General features: G+C 44.8%; 1 protein-coding gene across 2 annotated transcripts in view; it reads right to left on the bottom strand.

The window, feature by feature from the left end:
* The window catches only part of FAM149A (family with sequence similarity 149 member A), a 427,025-nt gene that overhangs the window by 13,266 nt on the left and 391,007 nt on the right, over window positions 1-22,752 (bottom strand). For both annotated transcript variants that reach the window (XM_086962548.1, XM_086962549.1), the window contains exons 10-11: window positions 3,657-3,878; window positions 1,207-1,327 (exon numbers count right to left, since the gene is read on the bottom strand). In XM_086962548.1, the coding sequence (XP_086818674.1) occupies window positions 1,207-1,327; window positions 3,657-3,878 (343 nt within the window). The remainder of the gene's footprint in view (window positions 1-1,206; window positions 1,328-3,656; window positions 3,879-22,752) is intronic.

Raw genomic sequence — 22,752 nt, 5'->3', positions numbered from 1 at the left:
AACAAAGCCCTCCTTGGGACTGTGATCTGCTGGACGAAATAGGGCGCCTGAAGGGCTTTAGCAGGTTGGACCTTAAAGAGATAGACCACCTTGGAGAGGTTTGGCCGAAGGGGTTAATGATTACATTTAAAGACCTGCAGATAGAATATCAGACGGCTGACAGATAACAGTTTCTTTATCTGCAGTTGAGACATGCCCTACAGTGCCACATACCGGAGGGAGAACTGTTTCCTGACTGGTACCCATTAGAAGACAGATTGCTACTTGACCCGCTAGTAGACAAGGCCATGTCTCTCACATATCGGAAGATAATGAATAATTAGCCGGATTCTTTGGGCCCCCTGAGGGAGGCATGGGAGACAGATGTAGAACTACTGGAGGAGGACGACTGGGCTGAGGCACCTAGAGAAAGTGCTCTAAGAGCACGGTTCAGACTGATCCAATTCTGAATCCTCCATAGGTCGTACACCTCCCAGACACTCCACCATCAACTGGGCCGATGTGACTCTGGCCAATGCGCTAGGGGCTGCAGGGAGTTGGGCACCTTTTTCCACATTCTCGCGGCCTGCACCAAAATTCTGAGTTACTGTACTTGAGTAGCCCGGATAACGACCATAGAAGTGGGTCTTCAATTCCCATCCCAAGCACGATGACACCTATTGAGAGTGACCGGGGAAACAACTTGGCTTAAGCACACCAAGGCCTGGTTAATGCTAGCATTGGGAGTGGCTAGACACCAATCTAGATCTTGTTTCCAGAGACCGGAAAAATGATCTAGATTGGCGTCAGTGAGCTGAGAAAGTAGTTTACCAGAGCAGAGGGTATCCCAGAAAATGGGGAAGGATCTGGATCCCATGGAAGAAATACAAAACTTAAGGGTGCAGGGCCGGGAGGTAGGAGGGGTTTGACATACGGGTGTCTACATCCAGTGCGACTGGGGTAAGATAATGTGAATTAATTGTTGATTGAGACTGTACTGTTCCGTCTGTCCACAAGCGCCAGACTATGCCATATTTGTAATTGTTCACAATTGTGTATTACAGAACTGTTTAATAAACAGAAAAAATGCTTTCATCTGTGTTACAATCGGACGTTGAATAATGGACTCCATGAGACCACCTTTAAAAAACACCAGCACTCTACCAAAATTGTACATTTTCAGCAATTCTTCTGCATGTGTTATTGTAATAAAAATACAACTCTTACTGAAGAAGGCCATGCCCCTGGCAATGTGAGATGGTGTTCCACCGTCTCCGCGTTGATTGGTGGTAACTTGTTGCGGGATGTTGGGATGGATGGTGAGGACAAACGATCCAAACCAGTGTAACTAAAATTAATAAAAACAAGTTGACAAAACAGGCCAAATACAAAGCATTGCTAATCATGCCTGTGCTTATTGTGCTCTCACTTGGACAAACAGTCCATATTAGCTATTCAAATACAAACATTGCATACATGGACAGGTGTAACCTTACTTGTTCATGACTATCTTTTGCCATGTTTCACTGGAGCTTTCTACTATGGAATAGAACATTTCAGTGTGCACTTAGTTGCTCAAGACAGAAAGCAGTTGCTTTCAAATGCACAATCAACAATGCATGAGAATCTTTTCACCAAAAAAAGGACACCTTCTAATGTTTAGTAATTTATGGATGTACAGGGAGCTTACCTTCTAACAATTATCAGAATAATAAAATGTAATGAAGAAATGTAATGAAATGTAATGACATGTGCATTACATGAATAGGACAGCTGTGCTGAGCAAACTATCTCTAGATGCTGTGGTGATCAGACATGTATATTAAGCAAAAATGCGGGTGCTCTCAAACAAATGTTTTTTCAGCAAAATCTTACATTAGAAACAATCTAGTGTCTGGTTGAGGCACCAGAGAGGAGATTGCAATTCATGGAACCATTAGCTCTAAGCTGACATCCATATTTGATGAAAAGAGAAAACCAAGCCAATTAGCACTTTTAGATCTAGGCACTTTTAGCTTGATATTCTAAGAATTTGATTTGATTGTTAGAGATTGCTAGAAACTGATACAAACCAGCGAATCTCACAAAGAACTCTCATCTGAGCTAACTTTTACAATGCGTTGTGCATAAATGGTAAGACTGTCCTCAACCAGAGTCAGAGTAGATGACTCGGGGTTCTAAAAGTGTATTTTCAGCTAGTAAAACACATGGATTTCTAACAGAGACCTGCATCGGTATGCAGGGTACAGGGGGATCTTCAAGAGTGAGGTAAAGTGTGCAACACATTTTGAATTGAGCAAAAACAAAGAATAGATGTTTTTTGCATTGAGGTAAATCTATCTTGACCCTGCCAAACGTGTGGTATGAAAAGAAAGGATGTTAACCTGAAGGCATAACTAGACATCATCGAAGTAGGATTCGGTTTATCATAAAATCCTTCGAGGAGGATTAGTAAAGATGCAGATATGTGGTAAAGAGTACTAGGGAGAGTTTAAAACTCTGAAGGGCCATACACTAAACCTAGTTAGCATTCAGTTTGCGTCTCCTACAATCAGTAAGAAAGAATCCAAACCATGTAATAATATTAATGATAATAGTAATATTAACCACAATCATAATCTATGTTGTTGTTGGTAATGTTATCAGTTGCAATACAAAGAATAATAATATGCTATCTTATGGTACATTTGCCATACGACTTTATAAACAACAACTTGTATGTACAAATATTATTTGCCAATCAAAATTGCTAATAATTTAATCTCGCTCTCATCTTCCTCAGAAGAGCGAAAGGCTGAGTCAACCATACCAGGATTAAAATAGCAATTGCTCAACTCACCGAGATATGTTATCCTTTCATAGCCTTTGTCAATCTGACCCTGTTAAGGTGCTGCCTTCATCCGCATGACTCATCCTGGTCAAGGTGTTGCCTGTATCTGCATGACTCATTAACAGCATGAGATCATTCATCATGTCGAAGGCAGCACTTAACCTCACGATGGACCAACAGAGGTATTTATTGATCCAGACACACAGCCCTGATGAGTCATCATGGGCCCAGGTCGAAAGAAACATAGCATAATGGAATCCAGCAGATGATACCTGTCCATTTGAGTCAGGACCTGCCTAGCAAGGAACTTCCTAACAGTCTAAAACTCACTGGCCTTCCGTATTCAGAAAGTGTGTCTTTGAAAAGAGCTTTTTTGTGAGGTTTTTTTTAAATGAAGTAGGCACTTCGAACAATGACATTTAAAGTAAGGTGATTCTCGACTAGAAGGCATGTGGAGAACGAGGTGTCCTGTGTCTGCTGTTTGCTAAATTACCAGGACTGATAGAGAAAAGCAGGTCCCATTAGAATCATCAATTTTGAAATGAAAGACTTCCAATCCTTGCACTAACCTTCATGGGGTATTTTACTAAAACTATTTCAGAACAATGATATGTGGGCTACGTTTCAAAATGTGTGTACTGTGATTGTAAAACCAGTCAAAGACGGAGGCCCTTCATGCAAGTTTGTGACAATTCAGCAACCAAAACAAGGCAAAAGCCATCTGTACATTCTATATACAAGAAGTCAACATGATTCTATACAGTAAGTCCTGTTAAATTATTGTTATAGACCTATATTTGAAGACAGCCCGTTACTTTCAATGTGATGATAAATGGTCATGGCTCACAGTTTTGTGCCCCTTAACACTTCATCGCTGTAAACATTGGGGGTCTTTGATCTCAGTGGGTCTGAGGTGAGAGATGGCAGCCGGCGCAGTGCTGGCGTTTTTCTGGAAGACACTGGTGGAGCTCGAGATGTTGAGAGAAGGCTGTTCTCCACAGTTCGTCCAAGACGATTCCTCGCAGTGGAAATACTAGAGCCAGTAGAGAGCTGCTTATCATCTTGATCACTTAAATACAAAAACATATATCTTTTTAGTCGCTGACGACATGAAAACATGCTCAACAGATACTGGGAATCAATATGTATAGCTATATTCTAAAAAAATCGAGTTGGCTGGTATATATGTGCTATTCTCTAAACTTACAAGGTTGTGTTTACATGGTGGTGCACATAGAACATTTTTGTGTATTTATTTACAAGAGTGGTAGTAATGCTGTTTACTCCCCAAAAAAACCGACAAGATGTAGGAAACTGGCTCTCTATATAGTGGACCAAAACGAGGTACACTGTGCGAAGAGTCCAGGCAATCCTTAATGGTTTACAGAGACAAAAATAAGAACACTAAATGCTCTCTTGTGGTAGTGTTGGTGAGCAGTTTAGGCTTATCAGCGGATAGTGCTAAGCATTTGTTGTACTCACCGAGGCAATAAATGAGACACACACTCAAAAATAAATCCCAGACCACTTAAGAGATAATAAGTCATACTTTTATGTACATTTTCATACCAAGAACTTCGCTATCAAGTAAGTACTTTCTTAAATATTGATTTTTATAGGACAGTAAAATGTTCACTTAAATGCATCTTTGCACACCAATGCTTTCCAACGGAACAAAAAGCATATATTGCATACAGTTATTTAGGGTCAGTTTCTAGGGGTCTCCTTCAGGGTTGCAGGGGGCCATGGGTCCAAAGTACCGTTAGCAGTCACTCGTTACCTGTCCTGGGACATTGGGGTGCAGAGGTGCGAACGGGTTGGTAGCTTTTCGAGCTATGTTGGTGGAAAAAAGGCGGGCACCTAAAAACAGGCTGCAGAGGTGGACAAGTCCGGGAGCTCCCACTGGGGGGGCTTGGGTTACAAGGGTCCTGGGAGCAAGGGGGCACAGTGGGCTTTTGTGTACCCAGGGTGGGACTCTCCGGGGAAGAGTAGGTGAGTTCTGTTCGTACAAGGCCCTCGTGGTTGTAGGTCTCGCCTGTTGAGGGTGCAGAAATCAGGGCAGCTGGACCACTCTGGAAATTGGTCTCTATGGTGCTTACATCCCTCGACAGCTGCTCGGTCTCAGTGCTGTCAGAGTTCTAACTCGACTTAAACAAGTCTTGATTGCTGCAATGGGTCTGGTATCCGGGGTATTTGTGCAGTGCTGCTCCGGTTGGTCCATGGTGGGAAAGATCTGACTTTCAGGAGCACAGGTCCTGGGTGGCGGCTGTGTCAGACTGGCCGGGGAGCAGCAACATGCAGTACTGGACTCTACTTCTTCAGTGTCTGCAGACTGCAGGGGAATAGCTCCTCTTCTCCAAGGGAAATTGCTGGCAATTGGGAGGGGCTGGTGTTAGATTTGGGGTTCTCTAGTTGGCAGAGGTAGGAACCTTTGACAAATAGGGACCCTTGCGTCTAGTCAGGGTAAAGGGTACACTCCTAAAATAACCCCTCCTCACCCCCTTGGTAACTTGGCACAAGCAGACAGGCTTATCTCAGAGGCAGTGTGTAAAGCATTTGTGAGCACATACAGTAACCCGGTGACAACACTACAGATGGACACCACACAAGTTGTAGTATAAAAATAAGTATTTTTATATAGACTTAACACAAGACCACAAACGACAAAAATTCCACAATACTGTACTTAACAATGGTAGAAATAGCTGTTCTCTCAATATGTAAAATGCGACACTTTGAGTTCAATGTACCTTAGAATGCGTAACGCTATACAACAAAAGTGTTGCAGGGAAGGAGAGGCGTCGGTTCCTTACACGCAAGAACGGTGATGCGTCGTGTCCCTACTGATGCGTAGGGTATGCGTTCGTTCTTCTCTGCGAGGGGAGGTGATGCGTCGTTTTCTTACTGCGCTTCCCTGGTGATGTGACCAGCAGCACCGTGATGCGATGAAGATCCGTTGCAAAGAAACAAAGATGGCATCTTCTTCTTGATGTGACATAATGTGTGCATGCCCGATGGCCGTGCTTCGACTCAATAATTCTTCTGAGCCGCGACAGGCCCTGTGACACGCTTCCCGGTGATGCGGCAACGTTGATCTTCTTCTCCGGTGATGCGAGGAGCTTCGGTGATGATGCGGCAGCTGCAGTGGTGGCGACACGCTTCTCCGTTGATGCAGCGGCGTCTGATGCGACGTCGAACCTCTTCTCCAGTGATGCGACTACAGCGGCTGCGACATGCTTCTTCTTTGTGAGTCGCGCTTCCAACTCCTTGCGACACGCATTCCCTCAGAAAGCCCAACACAACTTCAGCCACTTCCAAATTACCAAAATTACCCTTGGCGAGCTCGTGGGTGATGTCTGTTGTCCCTGAGACTTCCGCAGGAGGCAAGCTCTTTCATCCTTCACAAGTTGATGGAAGTACACACAAAGTTCCTCTCTCCTTTCTTTGGCAGTCAGGCAATCACTGCAGGCCAATTCCCCAAGCGGCACTTCAGCTTAGGGATAGTCTCTCCTCAGTCTCTCTGGTTCCTCTCCTCAGCAAAGGTTTCTTCTTGTTTCCCAAAAGTGATCCAAAATTCTGGTGTCTGGGTCCCCCTTTTTTTACCCAGTTTATCTTTGTTCTCTGAAGGTAGAGAGGACTTTGCCTAGTCCAAACCAGTTCTGGTCAGTCCTGGAGCACCCTGTTTACATGACTCCTTCTTTCCTTTCACAGTGCAGGGCAGGGACATCAGACGCACCACAAGAGGTGGAGCCCACTTTGTGGAGGGAAGGCACAGCCCTATTCAGGTCCCAGGTGCAACTCCTCCCTCCCATCGGCATGCAGATCTCTCTATTCAGCCCCATTCTGACTCACCCTGTCTTCTGGAATCCCCCAGCCCCTGTCACTCAAACTCCAGACAAGGAATACACAACCTAGCAGAGGCAGGCTTGGATGGTTAGACAAGAAAATACCTACTTTCTAAAAGTGGTATTTTCAAACACAGAATGTTAAAACCAAATTCACTAAAAGATGCATTTTATCATTTTGAGTTCAGGCATACTAAACTCGAATTTCTACCTAGTTCCCTGAGTCAGTTAGGATTATAAGATGTATTAATCAAACTGCCCATTCTGGCCAATGGGGAACAGTTAGCCTTGCAATAGTGAAAAACGAAAATGGCTGTAATTCACTATTAGGACATGCCACACACTTCAGGGCTTGTCCTACCTTTCACCTACATTGCCCTTGAGCCTACCATAGGAGTGACTAATATGCAGAAAAGGGAAGGTTTAGGGACTGGAAAGTGGGTGCAATTGCCCAGTCAGAATGGCAGTCACAGACTGCACACAGGCTCTGCAATTGAAGTCCTGAGACACACTTTACAAGCTGCTTCTGTGGGTGGCACAACCAGTGCTGCAAGCCCACTAGCAGCATTTGATTTACAAGCCCTGGGCACCCATGGTGCCCTGTACTAGGGTCTGACCAGTAAATCAAATAATCCAATCATGGAGTCACTAATCCATACATCAATTTACAATAAAGAGCATATGCACTTTAGCACTGACCAGCAGTGGTAAGGTGCCCAGATTCATAAAACAGCCAACAACAGATCAGAAAAATAACAGGATGGATGCAAAAAGTTCAGGGATGACCCTGCAAAAAGGGCCAAGTCAGACAGCTGGTAATCTACTGGGCTTCTTGGCAGATGCTCACCTACAGGGCAGGTCACTTGGACACGATTGCCAAGACTGGTGCAGGCAGGCAGAGTTTGGCACCGAAAGTCCACAGCAGTCTTCAGTTCTTGTTTTCTCGCGGCTATTCTTCGTCCTAATCTTCTGGATCCATTGGATCCAAGTTCCTGGCACCAGGGGTGCCTCCTAAATACTCAATGTAGATGCGTTAAGGGGAGTGACTTGTAGTAGCCAATGTGCTGCTTACCTTTAGGTTGAGTACACACACGCTGTATTTGACCACTTCCTGTGGGAGGTGGGCATAACCCTGACCCAGTGCACCTAATTCCACCAAAACCAAGATAGTGGAATTCTAGTTTTCGTTTTTACATCAGGTTGCCCACCTTAGAGGTGGATCTAGCCTGATAGTAGACATGCCTCCTGATTAGCTAACTTTCCTGCCTGTCCTGGTGCCAAATGGATCCGGGGCTGGAGGTAGCATTTCTCCTGTCTGCAGGAAGCCTATGTCGCAAATCAAAGGCAGCAGAGGCCTTTGAAGCCTCCTGCCTTGATATGCTGATTGCTTAGTCTTCCTGCTTAGAGGAAGTGATGACACCTCTGGGCAGAGCAGGCACTGTTTCTGCCCTCAGAATGTGGGATCTCACCTGTAGGGGTCAGAAAACTGTCTGTGGTGGCACGCTGGTCTACACCAGTAGGTCAGTACCCAAGAGGTTGGTAGCTTTTCAGGGGGCACATCCAAGGTCCCCCATGGGTGCATGTTTTAGTAAGTCAATCACTGGACTCAATGTGGGGTTATTAATACAAGATGTTTGATACCAAGCAGCTTTAGTTTCAGTAAAGCCATCATGTAGCTGGGGAACTTGTACTCACCAGTGCCCATTACATATACTCAAGATGGTTTCCCTGTTCACTAGCAATGTCCAAGAATCAACATGGACATCTCAGGGGTATATCTGCTCATGTAGATATGTCCTTGCATGTAATGTAATGCACTCTGCCTTAGGGCTGTAAGGCTTACTGTAGGGGTGACTTACTTATATTACATGCAGTGTCTGCAGGCATGACACACAGGAGGTAAGCCATGTCATGCCTTCACTTTTCTATGCACTCTGCACTATGTCACGCAGCCTGCAGTGGCAGTTTGCATTAGAGTGGTGAGGGTCCCTTAGGGTGGCAAAATACACGTTGCAGCCATTCCAGACCTTTTTTAGTCTCCTTGCCCAGGCAGCAGGGGTAACAGAGCTAAAGATATTGCAAAACAATTGTACAATTATAGGGAAAGAGATCTGGCACTGGTGACCTGGATAGCAAGAACCCATTGCACTTCTGTCAAACAAATATCAGGCAAGAATCTGGGGGACCATGTAAAAAAAAGTGCACTTTCCTAAACAAGCAAAGAAGTGGGACAGTGGAGATGAAAAGGGATAAAACATTTGAAGAGTAAACATGTGAAAATATTTAAATGCAGAAAGAAATATAACCAATATCATTAAACCAACTAATTTCTCACAGGCATGACCCCTTCTCCAGTATCGGAGATAAAAAAACCTTGGGGCCTGGCTTGACCCGGCACTCAGTTTTACCTGCCATACCAAGAGGGTGGCAGCTTCTTGCTATGGCATAATTAGAGGACTTAGGTTTATACTTAAATTTTTTGATGCCCCCACCAGACAGCTGGTGGTTCAGGCATCAGTGCTGTCCCGGTTGGACTATGCCAGCTCGCTTTTGGCGGGGATTAATCAGGCTGAACTCACTCGACTGCAGCGAGTGCAAAATGCTGCAGCTAGAGTAGTGGTACGTTTGCCCAGGCGATGTCCGGTTTCTAAAACGCTGCATTCGCTTCACTGGCTTCCCGTAAGCCAGAGGATTAAATTCAAGGTGCTCTGCCTTGCATTTAAAATCCTCAAGGGTATGTCCCCACAAATTCTGGCGAACCTTCTAACTCCCTATGTCCCTTTGCGATCCTTGAGATCTTTGGGCCAGAACTTGACGGTGGTTCCGCGCTTCAGGCTGAGTAAGACTGGCGGCCGCTCCTTTTGAGTGTTAGCCGCGAAGTGGTGGAACTTCCTTCCTGCTGAGATTCGGGCAATTGATAAACTACTTCAGTTCAGGCGGGCCATTAAAACTTTTCTGTTTGTTTAATTCCTGATCGCTTCTTCTCTTTTAGTGATGTTGTGTTGTGTTTACCTTCTCAGAGCGCCAGGACGCCCCTTCGCTGGGGCAGCTGTGCGCTGTACAAATAAAAATAACATAACATAACATAACATTTCCCAGATTGATGGTTAGTCAATCCCTAAGATTTTATATCAATCTATCTCAGTTATTAATTGCCCAAGGTAATAAAATACTAATTAGGCTGTATGCTAAAACATCAAACCTCTCTGGCCTTCATCTTTGCTTTGACTGTATATTTATAACATCTATTCCTGGAAATACTGTAATCCATTCGTAAGGGTGATAGTCCAGAAAATTCTTGAATTGGTTGCTCTGGAGCAGGAAATGCTGGTATTTGTATATCTTGTGGACTGAAAATAACTTTGTGAGCCATTTCATTTGCGATTCATTTCACAAATGGAGAACATTATTGTGCTAATTCTAAGTCCTGTGCTTACTATAAAATGGGGCACAAATCATGTTTGCGCACAATTTTGAGTTGGAAACAAATTATGCTCACACCCAAGATTTTTGCCACCCAAATAAATTCCTACAGGCACTACCTGGAGGAATCTGCCTTGAAAACAGTATGAAAAAGAGTGGAACCTCAAGTCATCCACCTCTGCTGTAGTCAGATTCTGATTCGCTGTTAAAAGCACTTGGGGTCAAACCAGTGTGGCAATGGTAGTTCTCCTAGCAGTTTAACTAGCTGCTATCACCAGCCTGCTGATAACAAGGGGCTTTAAGTTGAAGCTGTACAATTTGTACAGTAATTTAACTCGTGTGTGGTGTACAACTCGTTAGGAACTCAAATTGATGCCTTCTGTAACGATATTTTGTTTAGCTCAATTGAAAATATTGTTATTGAACAGGATACTCCTTCCTACACCCATCCTTTGAAGAGTACCTAGATTTGTGCCCTTTCCCAAAACATTGTGCACCGCTTTTCTGGATCAAATCTGCTGTAGATTAACTGTAGAGATACATGTGGAGAAGCATATGCCAAACTATTTATAAACAGCAAGAAAATAACTGTTCTGCAGGCAGTAATGTGACTTAAATTGTTTTTACATGGTCCCTTACCTAACGCTCCCCTAGGTACTCTTATTTTTTTTTTACTCATTCAAAAGCTGCATGTGTGTAATACATTTGCTGTCTACACACTCAAATGTCCACCAATCACGCATACATTGGCCAACTACTCAATGTTACAAGTAATGCACGCAGGCATACCCTGTTGACTTTTTAATAGCAAGTAATTAAAGTTCATGCAAATAACTCTGTTAATTACCCCGCATAATTTTACAGCAGATAAAGGTCCAAGGTCCTCATTACATGTGGCCCGTTAACTATGAAGAGCCCAGAAACAAGATTTACCAGACTTATGAATAGGGAGTTTTGTGGGATCCCCGTTGCTCTGTGGTATTCCACCCAGAAATCACATCTTCTGCAAGCAGAAGTCCTTTGGTGGAATATTGATTTCCACATGCTATTCCCCCAAAAATTACAATTCCGGTATTTTCCCACTCCATAACTACTGAGACTCCAAGTAGTGATTAACCCTGGAAGTGGTTTAAACATTTCAATAGCGCGAACCTAGCAAAAAGGCAGTTGAGATCTACACAAAGTGAAAGTCAACAACTGATAGGAAAGGTGGCTGGGAGCAGAAGGGACTGTTAATGCATCGTGAAGGAATATCCTTTAAAGAGCGGTGTCTGCAGCTCTTTCCTAACCTGGGGCAGTACTGGGCGATCCTTAAGGATGCGCATTGATTTGATTTTGGGCATTTGTAAAGCGCCTGGTTACGCCACTGGCGTGTCCACGCGCTGTGATAAGTGGAGTGGCTGCCCCCCCTCCCACAGAAGGCTACCTGCTAAAAAGGTGGGTTTTAAGCTTCTTCCTGAACAGGACTTCAGATGGTTCTAGTCGCAGTTCTAAAGGTAGGGCATTCCAGCATCTGGGAGCGAGGTGTCTAAAAGATCTACCTCCCATACGCGCCTTCCTTACTCTGGGAACCTTTAGCAGTCCAGTCTGCGAGGACCGTAGATTGTGTTTGGGCTCATAGCAGGTCACCAGACTCTGGAGCGGAGCAGGGGCTTTACCGCTCAGAATGCGGTGGCATGTGGAGAGGGCTTTGAACTCCACCCACTTCTCCACAGGGAGCCAGTGGAGGGCTTGTAGAGCTGGTTTGGAGGGTGACCTCCTGGGGAGCCTGAGTACAAGCCGCGCCGCGGCATTTTGTAGCACTTGCAGGCGGCCCATGACCCTGCCCGTGGCCCCCAGATATAGCAGGTTCCCATAGTCAAGTCGCGAGGTGACCAGGGCGTGCACCAGCGTCCTTCGAGCAGAAATAGGGAGAAGGTCTAAAACTTTCCTTAAGGCTCTCAGAACACCGAAACACACCCCCGTCACCCGGCTGACCTGGGGACCAAAGGCAAGATCCATATCCAGCCACACACCGAGGTTCCTGGCCTCCCGGCAGGGAACGGGCACCTCACCCAGGCAGGGCGGCCACCACGCCGACGACCAAGCAGATGGCCATCCCCCCACCACGAGCACCTCAGTCTTGCTACCGTTCAACTTTAAACAGTTTGCGGACATCCAGGTTGCCAGGTCTTGCATGCAATTCCTGAAGATGTCTGCTGCAAGGCCGGGTGCACGCGATAGGGAGATGACCAGCTGCGTGTCATCGGCGTAGGACACCAACCGTAGACCGTGTCCCTCCACAATGGCTGCTAGGGGGAGACATAGATATTAAATAGGGTTGGGCTCAGGGACGAGCCCTGAGGCACACCCTGGCCCAACTCAATCTCCTTCGAGTAGCAGTCACCCAATCGGACCTGAAAGCACCTGTCAGACAGGAAGGACCCGATCCAGCCAAGCGCTTCTCCTGTGACCCCTCCTTCATTCAGACACTGTAGCAAGATGGAATGTGCTACAGTGTCGAATGCCGCGCTTAGATCAAGTAAGATCAAAGCCATAGTTTGGCCCTCATCCACGCCCTGTCGTGACGCTTCGAGCGCCATGAGAAGCGCAGATTCCGTCGAGTGACGGGGGCGGAAGTCAAATTGCGAGTCATGGAGTAGCGAAGCCTCCTCCACAAACTGCATTAGTTGTAAATTGGCTATTTTTTCCGCTACTTTAGCCATATAGGGCAGGAGAGAGATTGGGCGAAGATTGTCAAGTTTTTCGAAACTGACATTAGCTTTCTTCTGCAGAGGGAGTACAACTGCTTGCTTCCAAGCATTGGGGACAGTCTGGGACTTGAAGGAGGTATCTAAAAGGTGGCGGACATAGGGTTCAAGTACTTGCAGGCTACCCTTCAACCGACTAGGTGTAGTCGGGTCTCTTGGGGAGCCAGATTTTATCGACCCGCAGATGCGGAGAAGTTCCTCAGTTGGAGGGGTGACGAAGGTGGTTAATCGCTGTTCCCCTTTGGTTTTAGTGGCCTCCGGGTGCATAGGACTATTGTCGGCCTTCTGAGGGAAGGAGTTATAGATGTTAGTAACCTTATTTGCGAAACACTCCGCAATACGGTCACAACCGTTGTCTCCTCTGCCTTCTTCACGCTAAAGAAAATAAAGAAATTGCTGCCTTATCTCCCCTCCTCTGCTGGGAAGACTTTAGTTACCACTCTGGTATTCTCCAAAATGGATTATGGAAATGCCCTCTTCCTCAACACCCAGAAATCTGTGCTGTCGAAGTTACAGTCGGTACAGAATGCGGCTGCCAGGACTCTTTTAAACATCCCTCGCCGCCAGCCTACTACCCTTGCCATCCGCCAGCTTCATTGGCTCAGAGTAGAGAGCCGTATTAAGTTCAAGGCCCTCTGCATTGCCTACAAGGCAGTGCATGGCACAGGACCCAAATTCCTGACTGAGGCACTCCAGCTGTACACCCCCAAAAGACTGTTGAGATCTGCCAACACTTGCCTTCTTCCTGTACCTCGCACTAGAACGGCAACTTGGGGAGACCGTCGCTTTTTAGTGGCCACACCAAAACTCTGGAACCTTCTTCCATTAAATATCAAAAATGCCCCTAACCTGATGAGCTTCCGGAGGCTCGTAAAGACATGGCTGTTTGACCAGTGAACTCTAATATTATGGTCCTGCTAGCTCACACATGCGCCGAGACACCCCAGGGTATTTGTTTGAGCAATAAAAATCTCAAAAATAAATAAATAAATAAATAAACCCTCCGTGGTGCAAAGTTTCTTGGGCACCACAGCAGGCTTCCCTACCGCAATAGATTTATAGATTGAGAAGAGTTCCTTAGTGGACTGTTCAGCTTCTTCAATCTTGTTGCAGAAATACAGTGATTTGCCCTTTCTTATCAATTTGTGGTAGTTGCGCCTACAGTCTATGTACTCTGCTTTAGCGTGGGTTGAGTAGGCAATCCTCCATTGCCTTTCGGCACGTTTACACGCTGCTTTGGCCACCCGCATGTCCTCGTTGTACCATGGAGCCGATCTCTGAGCTCGGCCCCCCACTTTTGCCACACCGAGTGGAGGTCCAGAGCTTCCGTGATACGTTGGGCTAGGTTGGAATTGATTTCTTCTACCCCCTCACCCCCAGGATGGCCCTTCGCAGTTAGCGCCTGGTTGAATTTAGCTTGAGAGAACGCCGCCCATCTCCGCCTAGGGTGTTTATCAGCAGGAGGTTCGGTCGGACGTGCTCCCAGCAGCTCAATGGTGAATGGGATGAGATGGTGATCGGACCATGGGATGGGGACCGGATTTTGAGCCTCCACTTGGTCCCAGTTTGCGAAAACCGGGTCAAGAAGGTGGCCCATCTTGTGGGTGGGGTGCTGTACTTTCTGCTCAAACTGCAATCCTGCCATTGCTTGACAGAAATCATTCGCCGCCTTGTCCGTAGGGGTATCTAGGTGTAAGTTTAGGTCACCCAGAACTAGATATTTGTCAGCACTTAATGCGGCCTCTGTGACGCCTTCTACTAGCTTCTCGATAAAAGCGGTAGTCGAGCCAGGCGGGCGATAGATCAGAAGGCCCTTCAAGGTGAAATTGCCACTTATCGAGATAGAGAAGGCACCGGCTTCACTATCCTCAATTGTAATGCGTTCTAGCTGACATTGGTAATCCTGTTTAGCAACTATAGCTATGCCCCCCCCCCCCTCTGCCTAGTGCTCTGTCTAATCTCTGCAGGCAGTAGCCCTCTGGGATGGCTTCGATGATCTCCGGCATGGAGTCCTGGTCTAACCAAGTTTCCGTGAGGAAGAGCAAATCCCATTGCATTGATATTGCTTTTTATTACACCAGGTCTTTTTGATATAATTTTAAGATAATGGTTCTCCATGCATTCTGCTGGACGGCCGCCTTATAGGTTAAAACTAAGATGTATGAATTATCGAATGTTTCAATAATGGGCGGGAGAAGTACTGATGTGCCATCCAAGCACCCATGCCTTACTAAATATAGTTTTCGGGTAAAATAGAAATGTACACCGTTTATGGTCGTGGTTTAAAAAAAATGTAGAAAACAAGGTGCAAAATGCTATTGTACTTTGCTTACATAATATTTAATAGGTGGAAGCGTTTTTTCTCTCAACTTAGTAACCCTGACTTATTAAAAGTAAAGCAAAATACTTTTTTCCCCCCAGAGTTTTATATAGCGCAAACACGACCCAAAGGTATCAGAACTCTTTACATGAGCACCAGTTACGTTACACAATGACATATTTATTTTTGTTCATTTCATTTCATAAAGCTTTATTCGGAACAATTAAAACATGTCCATAAAAGCACAAATACAGACGATTCATACATTTCTTAGAGGTAAGCATACAGATACATACAAATTAACTAACAAGATACACATATAACATATATCAAAATATCCAGAGGGGGATGGAATAAATATTTAAAAATGTGCAGAAATTTTAGTTTAAAAAACACATACTTTTTCTGGCGCTAATCGCTTTATATAAAAAGGATGCAGTGAAAAAACAAATGTCCGCATGATTCAGATTAAAAATCAATTTCATAGCCTCTGTTGTGTCTCTCACTCCAAATCTAATGAATAATGGCTTCAGATAGAATTTCCTTAGCTCAGTGTACAAATCACAGATTAATAAAAAGTGCTTGGTGCATTGTTTAGACTTGTTGTCACATTTGCAGGGGCCAACAGGGCGCAATTTGATGTTAGGCCACGCGACCAGATGGTGTGCTATACCCATCCTCATTCTGGTCAATACAAACTGGTGAGAGGATCTAGTCACCTCTGATAAATACGGTCTAAAACCGGAAAATTCATTCAAGCTATTGAATAGTACACAAGTTGATAGTTTAGAGTCCTCCAACTGATGCCTTTCATTACAATTATTTAAAAATATCGTTTTCACGTCAGATTTGGAGATTTCCGAAAGCCTGTAGGGGTCCATTAAAACATTAATACCATATAGGTTTTGCACACGGTCAATAATGTATCCGATCCAGGGGATCTTCAAGTGTTGGTCCAATAAAAGGCAGTCCTTAATAATTGCTCTGTTCAAAGTGGTACCTTCACTGAGCCAGATCGAGCGCCACAATAGAATGGGCTTTAACATGATCAAATCGTTTATGGCTTGGGTCCCAGTTTCATTGTAAACCATGGAATTGGAGACAGACCTGGGTAGGCATAGGAGCTTTTTCAGGAAGAGGTTCTCCTCTACCTGCAAGCTCTTAGCAGATGTCACCCCCCAGACTCCTGCCCCATACAGGGCAGCCGAGCGGCATTTAGATTTATAGATGTTTAACATATCTTTAATGCGCCTGTTCCCCAGTTTCTTGGCAAACAGAAAGACCCCATTGGCACTCCTAGTCATCTTAGTTCTGGCCACCTTACGTTCAGTGGCCCAGGTCCCATTATACGAAAAGGTAATTCCCAAGTAGCAAAAATTTTCGACTTTTTTCACTGGTTCACCATCGATAAAGTAGTGGGTTTTCCCGTTTCTTTTAACTTTTCCAGAGCTGCATTCCATTACATAAGTCTTAGCCTTATTGATCACCAGTTTCCTATTCTTAATGAAGGATACAAAGCAGTCCATTAGGCGTTGGAGGCCCAATGGTGTCCTTGACAGTAACACTGCGTCGTCCGCATAGAGTAAAACTGGTATGTTAAAATTGTTAACTCTAGGGGCGTCTGCAGCGACTGCCAGTAGGGCGGATTCAACCTCATTGATAAAAAGGGTAAAAAGCAGGGGCGCAAGAACGCACCCCTGCCTGATACCCCTACCTATCCCGAACTTGGTGGTACACTCTCCATTCGGCCCATAGCGAACACTGGTGCGAAGTTTTTCATACAGACGGGCTAAGAAGTAAATGATACCCTCTGGAGCTCCCATCTCCAGTAGTTTGGCCCATAGTATTGCATGATCTACCAGATCAAAAGCACTACTAAGGTCGGCGAAACAGAGATAGAGCGAACCGTTTTTTGCCTTAGTGTATTTACCCACCAGTAGCTCTAAATTCAAACACTGTTCAATGGTTCCACGGCCTTTTCTAAAACCGAACTGACAATTACTTAAAATCTCATTTGATTCAGCCCACTCTTCTAATCTTACAAGGAGAACCCTACTCATGATTTTAACGGATGAATCCAACAGGGATATAGGTCTATAGTTTTTAGCATCCCCACGGTCTCCTTTTTTTAAAATAGGGATGATTATTGACTCTTCCCATGTAGACGGTATATTACCGCTAACAGCTATATTAAAGATTTTGGTGAGCATTGGCCCCCAAATATCTGGGGCGGTCTTGTACACGTCTATGGGAACGCCATCTGGCCCCTGGGCCTTGCCTCCTTTGCTAGCTCTAATACTGGCCATGGTTTCGCTAATAGTTATATCTAAGGCAAGGATGGGCCACCTATCCACATTAGTATCTTTTAAATTACACGAATCAAAAATTTTAGAAAAATGTTGGATCCATGAGTCCATACTCACGTTGGAAGTGAGTTCAGGAACCCTATCATCTTTTAGAAATGGGCTGTTTACCGTGGACCAAAACAGGGTACAATTGTTCGTGTCTGCCGCTAGGGTGAGGTTATCCCAAGCCTCTTGCTGCAATTCAGCTTTCCTACGTTTCAGGGTGAAATTAAAACCCTGTCTTAGTTGGGCCACCAAAGCTTTATCCCTCGGTTTAGCTGCAAGGGCCTCTTTGAGTTCTTTACGTGCATTGGAGCATGCATGATCAAACCAGCCTCTTGGACATCTTGCATTGGACCCTGCCTTTTTGGTGAATTTTTTGTTAATAATGGAATTAATATTATTGAAGTGATCAATGCTGTCGGACGAGGTGTCTACATCTTCTAGGATTGCCACAATATCTGTCACACAACTAGATATAATTAGATCTGAAGTTATGGCGGCTTTATCTCCTTTCCACCTCAATCTATAACCATTTTGTCTATGGGGTTCAATGTTGTTAATAATACCACTTCCACAGACATGGTTTTTAACCCAAAAGGTTAGTTCAGTGGTCAGACAGTTATGGTCACTCAGCATATTATCAATCACAATAGGCATCGGACATAACCGGGCAATAGTTGCTGACATACATATAAAATCAATAACGGTATTAGCGCCCCTTCCTTTAAAAGTTGGAATATTACCACCCAAATCATTTTTAACATTATCTAAAATTTCCAAATCATAGTGAATCATAAAATTATTCAAGCTTTCCCCATAGGTGTGGTGTGGAAAATGGGTTTCAGCTTCCCCCTGTCGATTATACACACCACAAACTGTCTGGGTGGATAATGGGCATACAGATACATTAAAATCCCCCACAAAAATAAATTCAAATACATTTTTAAAATTCCTCACGAAATTATTCACCGCCGTGTCTAGTTCATTAATCACCAAATGTCTAGTGTTGTCAAATACATTATTGTAGAAATTTATCAATAGAATATTTTTGCCTGGTTCTTGAGTGAGCCACAGGATTTGTGAATGCGCACCCACGTTAACAAATCTTTTAACAAGGATAGGTAGTTTAACAGAAATTAATACCAACAGACCCCCTTTAGCTCTGCCATGGGGTGAGGGCAGAGCTGGGAGCTCGTAGGACACATACCCATCAATGCCATTAAATTTTTTACTCCATGTTTCCTGGAAACATAGAATATCAAACAGATGCACAAAATCTATCCAGCCTAGGGCGTCCTCCTTGGCCCCAATACCCGCGATATTCCAACTAGCAATGTAACAAGTTGAATTCTCTCCTTCATTGCTAGCATTTGACAAATCCACACTAGGAATGGACATGTTATTATCAATATTAAAAAGCTCTATGTTAGATATAGAGTTTAAGGTGTCTCCCCCATTTAACGTACAGTTCAAACTTACATTGCTTATTTCATTACTTAACGATACGGCCGCTACATTAGAATTCCTAGACTCTAAGTCACTAGGGGGATCAATCTCATGTCAATCATTCTGATCTAGGTGACTCAAGGACTGAAACCTATTTTGGGTAGGGACCTGGTACACCATTCCATTATCAAACAGTGGGGAGTTACCAAATGGAACAAAAAGGTTAGGGGTATGCATTAAAGGGACATTCCCCCCAAACATAGGGTTCCCCATGTGTAACGACGGAGTAAATGGGCCTTGTTGTGGACCAAAAAATAAGTTAGGCAACAAAGGCCCATTTACCAAATGAGGGTAGGTGGGTTTGCTCAGAACCTTTTCCTTACAGTTAGATGGGGTTTGCCTGCCAAGGTGATTATAAAAATACCCCAACGGCCTAGCAATTACTTCAGTCTCAGACTGCGTGATTGAAGCTGCTCTAAGCAGGACTGTTGCCACGTGTTGAGGGTGCTTGAAGTTTATAATCACGCAGTCCCCTCCGCCTATTTTTTTGGTGTTACCTATCCAATTTACTCTCCTGAAAGAGATTATTTGGTCGGCATAGCCGACTGGATATCCACAATGACGGTTTAGCCAGGAAATGGTTTTGTTTTTCAAAGAATCAGGTGTCTCATATTCATTTGGGGACTGGGCAAGAATAGGGACATTAGTTAAAACCACCACGTAAGGTACACAGTCGGGTGGCAGATCGACAGGACGTCTGCAGATCCTAGTGGGCTCCCCATTTGATCCCCCCATCGTATCAGTTGGGATTGACACGGTGGGTGCTGATATTTGTGTAGGGGCTTGCATAGGTGTTAATGGTTTAGCACCCATTGAATTGCCTATAACCCCTTGGTTGGGTGGATTTGAGGAACTCCCTTCCCCCTGTGACAAAGTAGGTGGTGGCCTCTGTGATTTCTTCGGGTCTTTATTAAGGTGTTTCCTGGCCAAAGTGGAACTAGCACTGGTGGAGGCTTGTGGCTGCTCCCTAACTCTAGTGGGAGCAGTGACAGGACCAATTAACTGTTTAATTTCAACTAAGGACTTTTCTAAATTGTCTGCGCGATTACCCACCAAACCACTTAACCTAGTTACTTCCTCCTGCAGATCTCCTATCTTAGTTAACAGAGGCTCTATAACCATACTAAGTTTGCTAAGGATTACACTTGTTAATGAGTCAATTTGATCAGGCTTCAGAGAAACATAATTATCAAGGTTCACAGATACTAGATCATTAGTATGTTCCACTTGGATCGTGTCTTTTTTCCTTCTGGAAGTGTGACTGTTTTTCTTAGGGATTTGTTTTCTACAGGCACGCATAAATTTAGATGCCCTCCCAGCTTGCTGAGGTGTCCCCTCAAGATTATTACCATGATTTTCCTCCCCCATTATTGATTGATCTAATACATTGGTTACTTCAACATTAACACTAGTGATGCTATTGTTAAGTTCCACAGGAGCGACCATCTCGTTAACAGTATTGTTAAGAATTACAGGGTTTACATGGTGGATTACATCAGCGGGAAGTGAATCAGCGATAATAAATTTTCCCAATGACTTCCTCCTGTCACTGTTGATTTTCGACACCACTTTCAATAAGTAGTTATCAGGTAATGTACTTTGGACTGACATTGCAGGGGGTTCAATGGCAATAAACCGTTTAACTCAAGTTAAAAAATACGTGGAGTAACAATGACTTGTAGTGGGTTTGTCCTTCAATAGTACTCACTGTTCAAGCCAAGGGGGGGATGGCCCTGCCCGGCCTCCTCTGGCCCCTGACGGCCACAGACGGCCCCGCTCTTGTCCCGGGCTTAGCCCGGCGCTGCCCGCGCGCGTCCCGCGGGACGGGAGGCGTTCCGGTCTTTATTTGCGCCTCCTGGCGCCGCCTCTGACGTCCCGGGTGCACCTCTGTCGCCGGGGCACCTGGGAACTGTGGTCTGCTGGTGGCGTGGACTGCTGGTGGACCGGCCGTTTCCCTCACGGCGCTCGCTGGTCAGCAGGTAGGTGAATACTGAGCCGTTGCCCTCACGGCGATGTTTGCTGGTCAAGACTGCCCCCCACAGAGCGCTCGGCGCTCCGGTCTTTATTTGCGCCTCCTGGCGCCGCCTCTGACGTCCCGGGTGCACCTCTGTCGCCGGGGCACCTGGGAACTGTGGTCTGCTGGTGGCGTGGACTGCTGGTGGACCGGCCGTTTCCCTCACGGCGCTCGCTGGTCAGCAGGTAGGTGAATACTGAGCCGTTGCCCTCACGGCGATGTTTGCTGGTCAAGACTGCCCCTATTTTTGTTATGCACTGGGTGATTAAGTGTGTTGTATATTACTAGAAGTAGCCCAGTTGTACTTTAAGGATTTCTTTATTAACTACAAGTTGCAAGAATGACATTATGTACTTCAGTCCATAAGCCTGGTGATACCAATACGCCAGCCCCTCCAGGAGCAGCCTGCCTGCTGCTCAGCCCATCTTTCAACTGTCACCACTCACCCACACATGCACCCAAGCATTCCACGCATCACAGGCACACCAACATTCCACTGTCAACACTCACACTGGCTGAGCAGCTAGGAGAAAGGTAAACTGGAATACATATGATTACATAAGCAGGATATAACATATCCCCCTCCTTTTTAATGAAAAATTAAAAGAAGTATAGAACATGGGAGAAACTATACACAAAAATGTACAAATGCAGAGAAAAGTCCAAGACTCAGGGAAGTAAATTAAAATACAACTTCACAAGTGAGTCTGAACACTAAGTAACCAGAAAAGAAGGGTAAATATATTGACAAGTAACAATGGAAAAATTGACAAGCAATAAACTCATCCTTCCCAAATAAACAATTCTCAAAAATATGTAAAATGTAGCAAAGGGTTGACCACACCCCTAGACAACAATCCCACCAACAAGATAATGAAATGTGTAAACAAGATTCCTAAAGTCAGGAACATGAAATACACTCAGAGAATGGGACTAGAGAAACCCAATGTAAACACACACTGTGTGGGGATGTAAAGAAAAAAGTGTAAATGGGGCTAACACCCATAACCTACACTTGGCGTAAGGGTGAAACCTAATTAAAATAGTACACCCTGTGTGAGGGAGAAACCAAATTATAAGTGTAGCACCTGGTGACTTACACACCATATGTACAGGGCGTGTAGTGCGAAGTGACTTACACACCAAACAGACAACATGTGTAGTGCAAGGCGACTTACACACCGAACAGACAAGACATGTAGCGCATGGCGACTTACACACCGAACAGACAACACGCGTAGTGCAGAGCGACTTACACAACACCCAGACAAGAAGTGTAGCGCATGGCAACTTACACACCAATTAGACAAGGTGTGTAGCGCATGGCGACTTACACACCACACAGACAATTTGTGTAGCGCATGGCAGCTTACACACGGATGTATGACTTTAAAACGCATACTTTTACAACGCATACCTTTACAATGCATTTTTTACAACGCAACATCCATTACAACGCATTCCATTACAACGCATGCCATTACAACAAATTTTTTAAAACTACCTTTACAACGCATTCCATTACAACGCATACTACCTTTACAACGCATACCATTACAACGCATAACATTACATTGCATGTAAGGTAAGTATTGGATAGTGTAGGGGTAAAAATTACAATTCTAACTCCAGCGGGTGCAACAGTAGGGTAAGTGTCTGATAGTGTAGGGGTAAAGATTACTATTCTAACTCTAGGGGGTGCAACAGTAGGGTAAGTGTTGGATAGTGTAGGGGTAA

This window comes from Lissotriton vulgaris, chromosome 3_1 (assembly GCF_964263255.1).
Source record: "Lissotriton vulgaris chromosome 3_1, aLisVul1.2, whole genome shotgun sequence".
NCBI classification, from domain to species: domain Eukaryota; kingdom Metazoa; phylum Chordata; class Amphibia; order Caudata; family Salamandridae; genus Lissotriton; species Lissotriton vulgaris.
The sequence above is the reverse complement of the archived record's forward strand: the minus strand, read 5'-3'. Positions and strand labels throughout refer to the sequence as shown.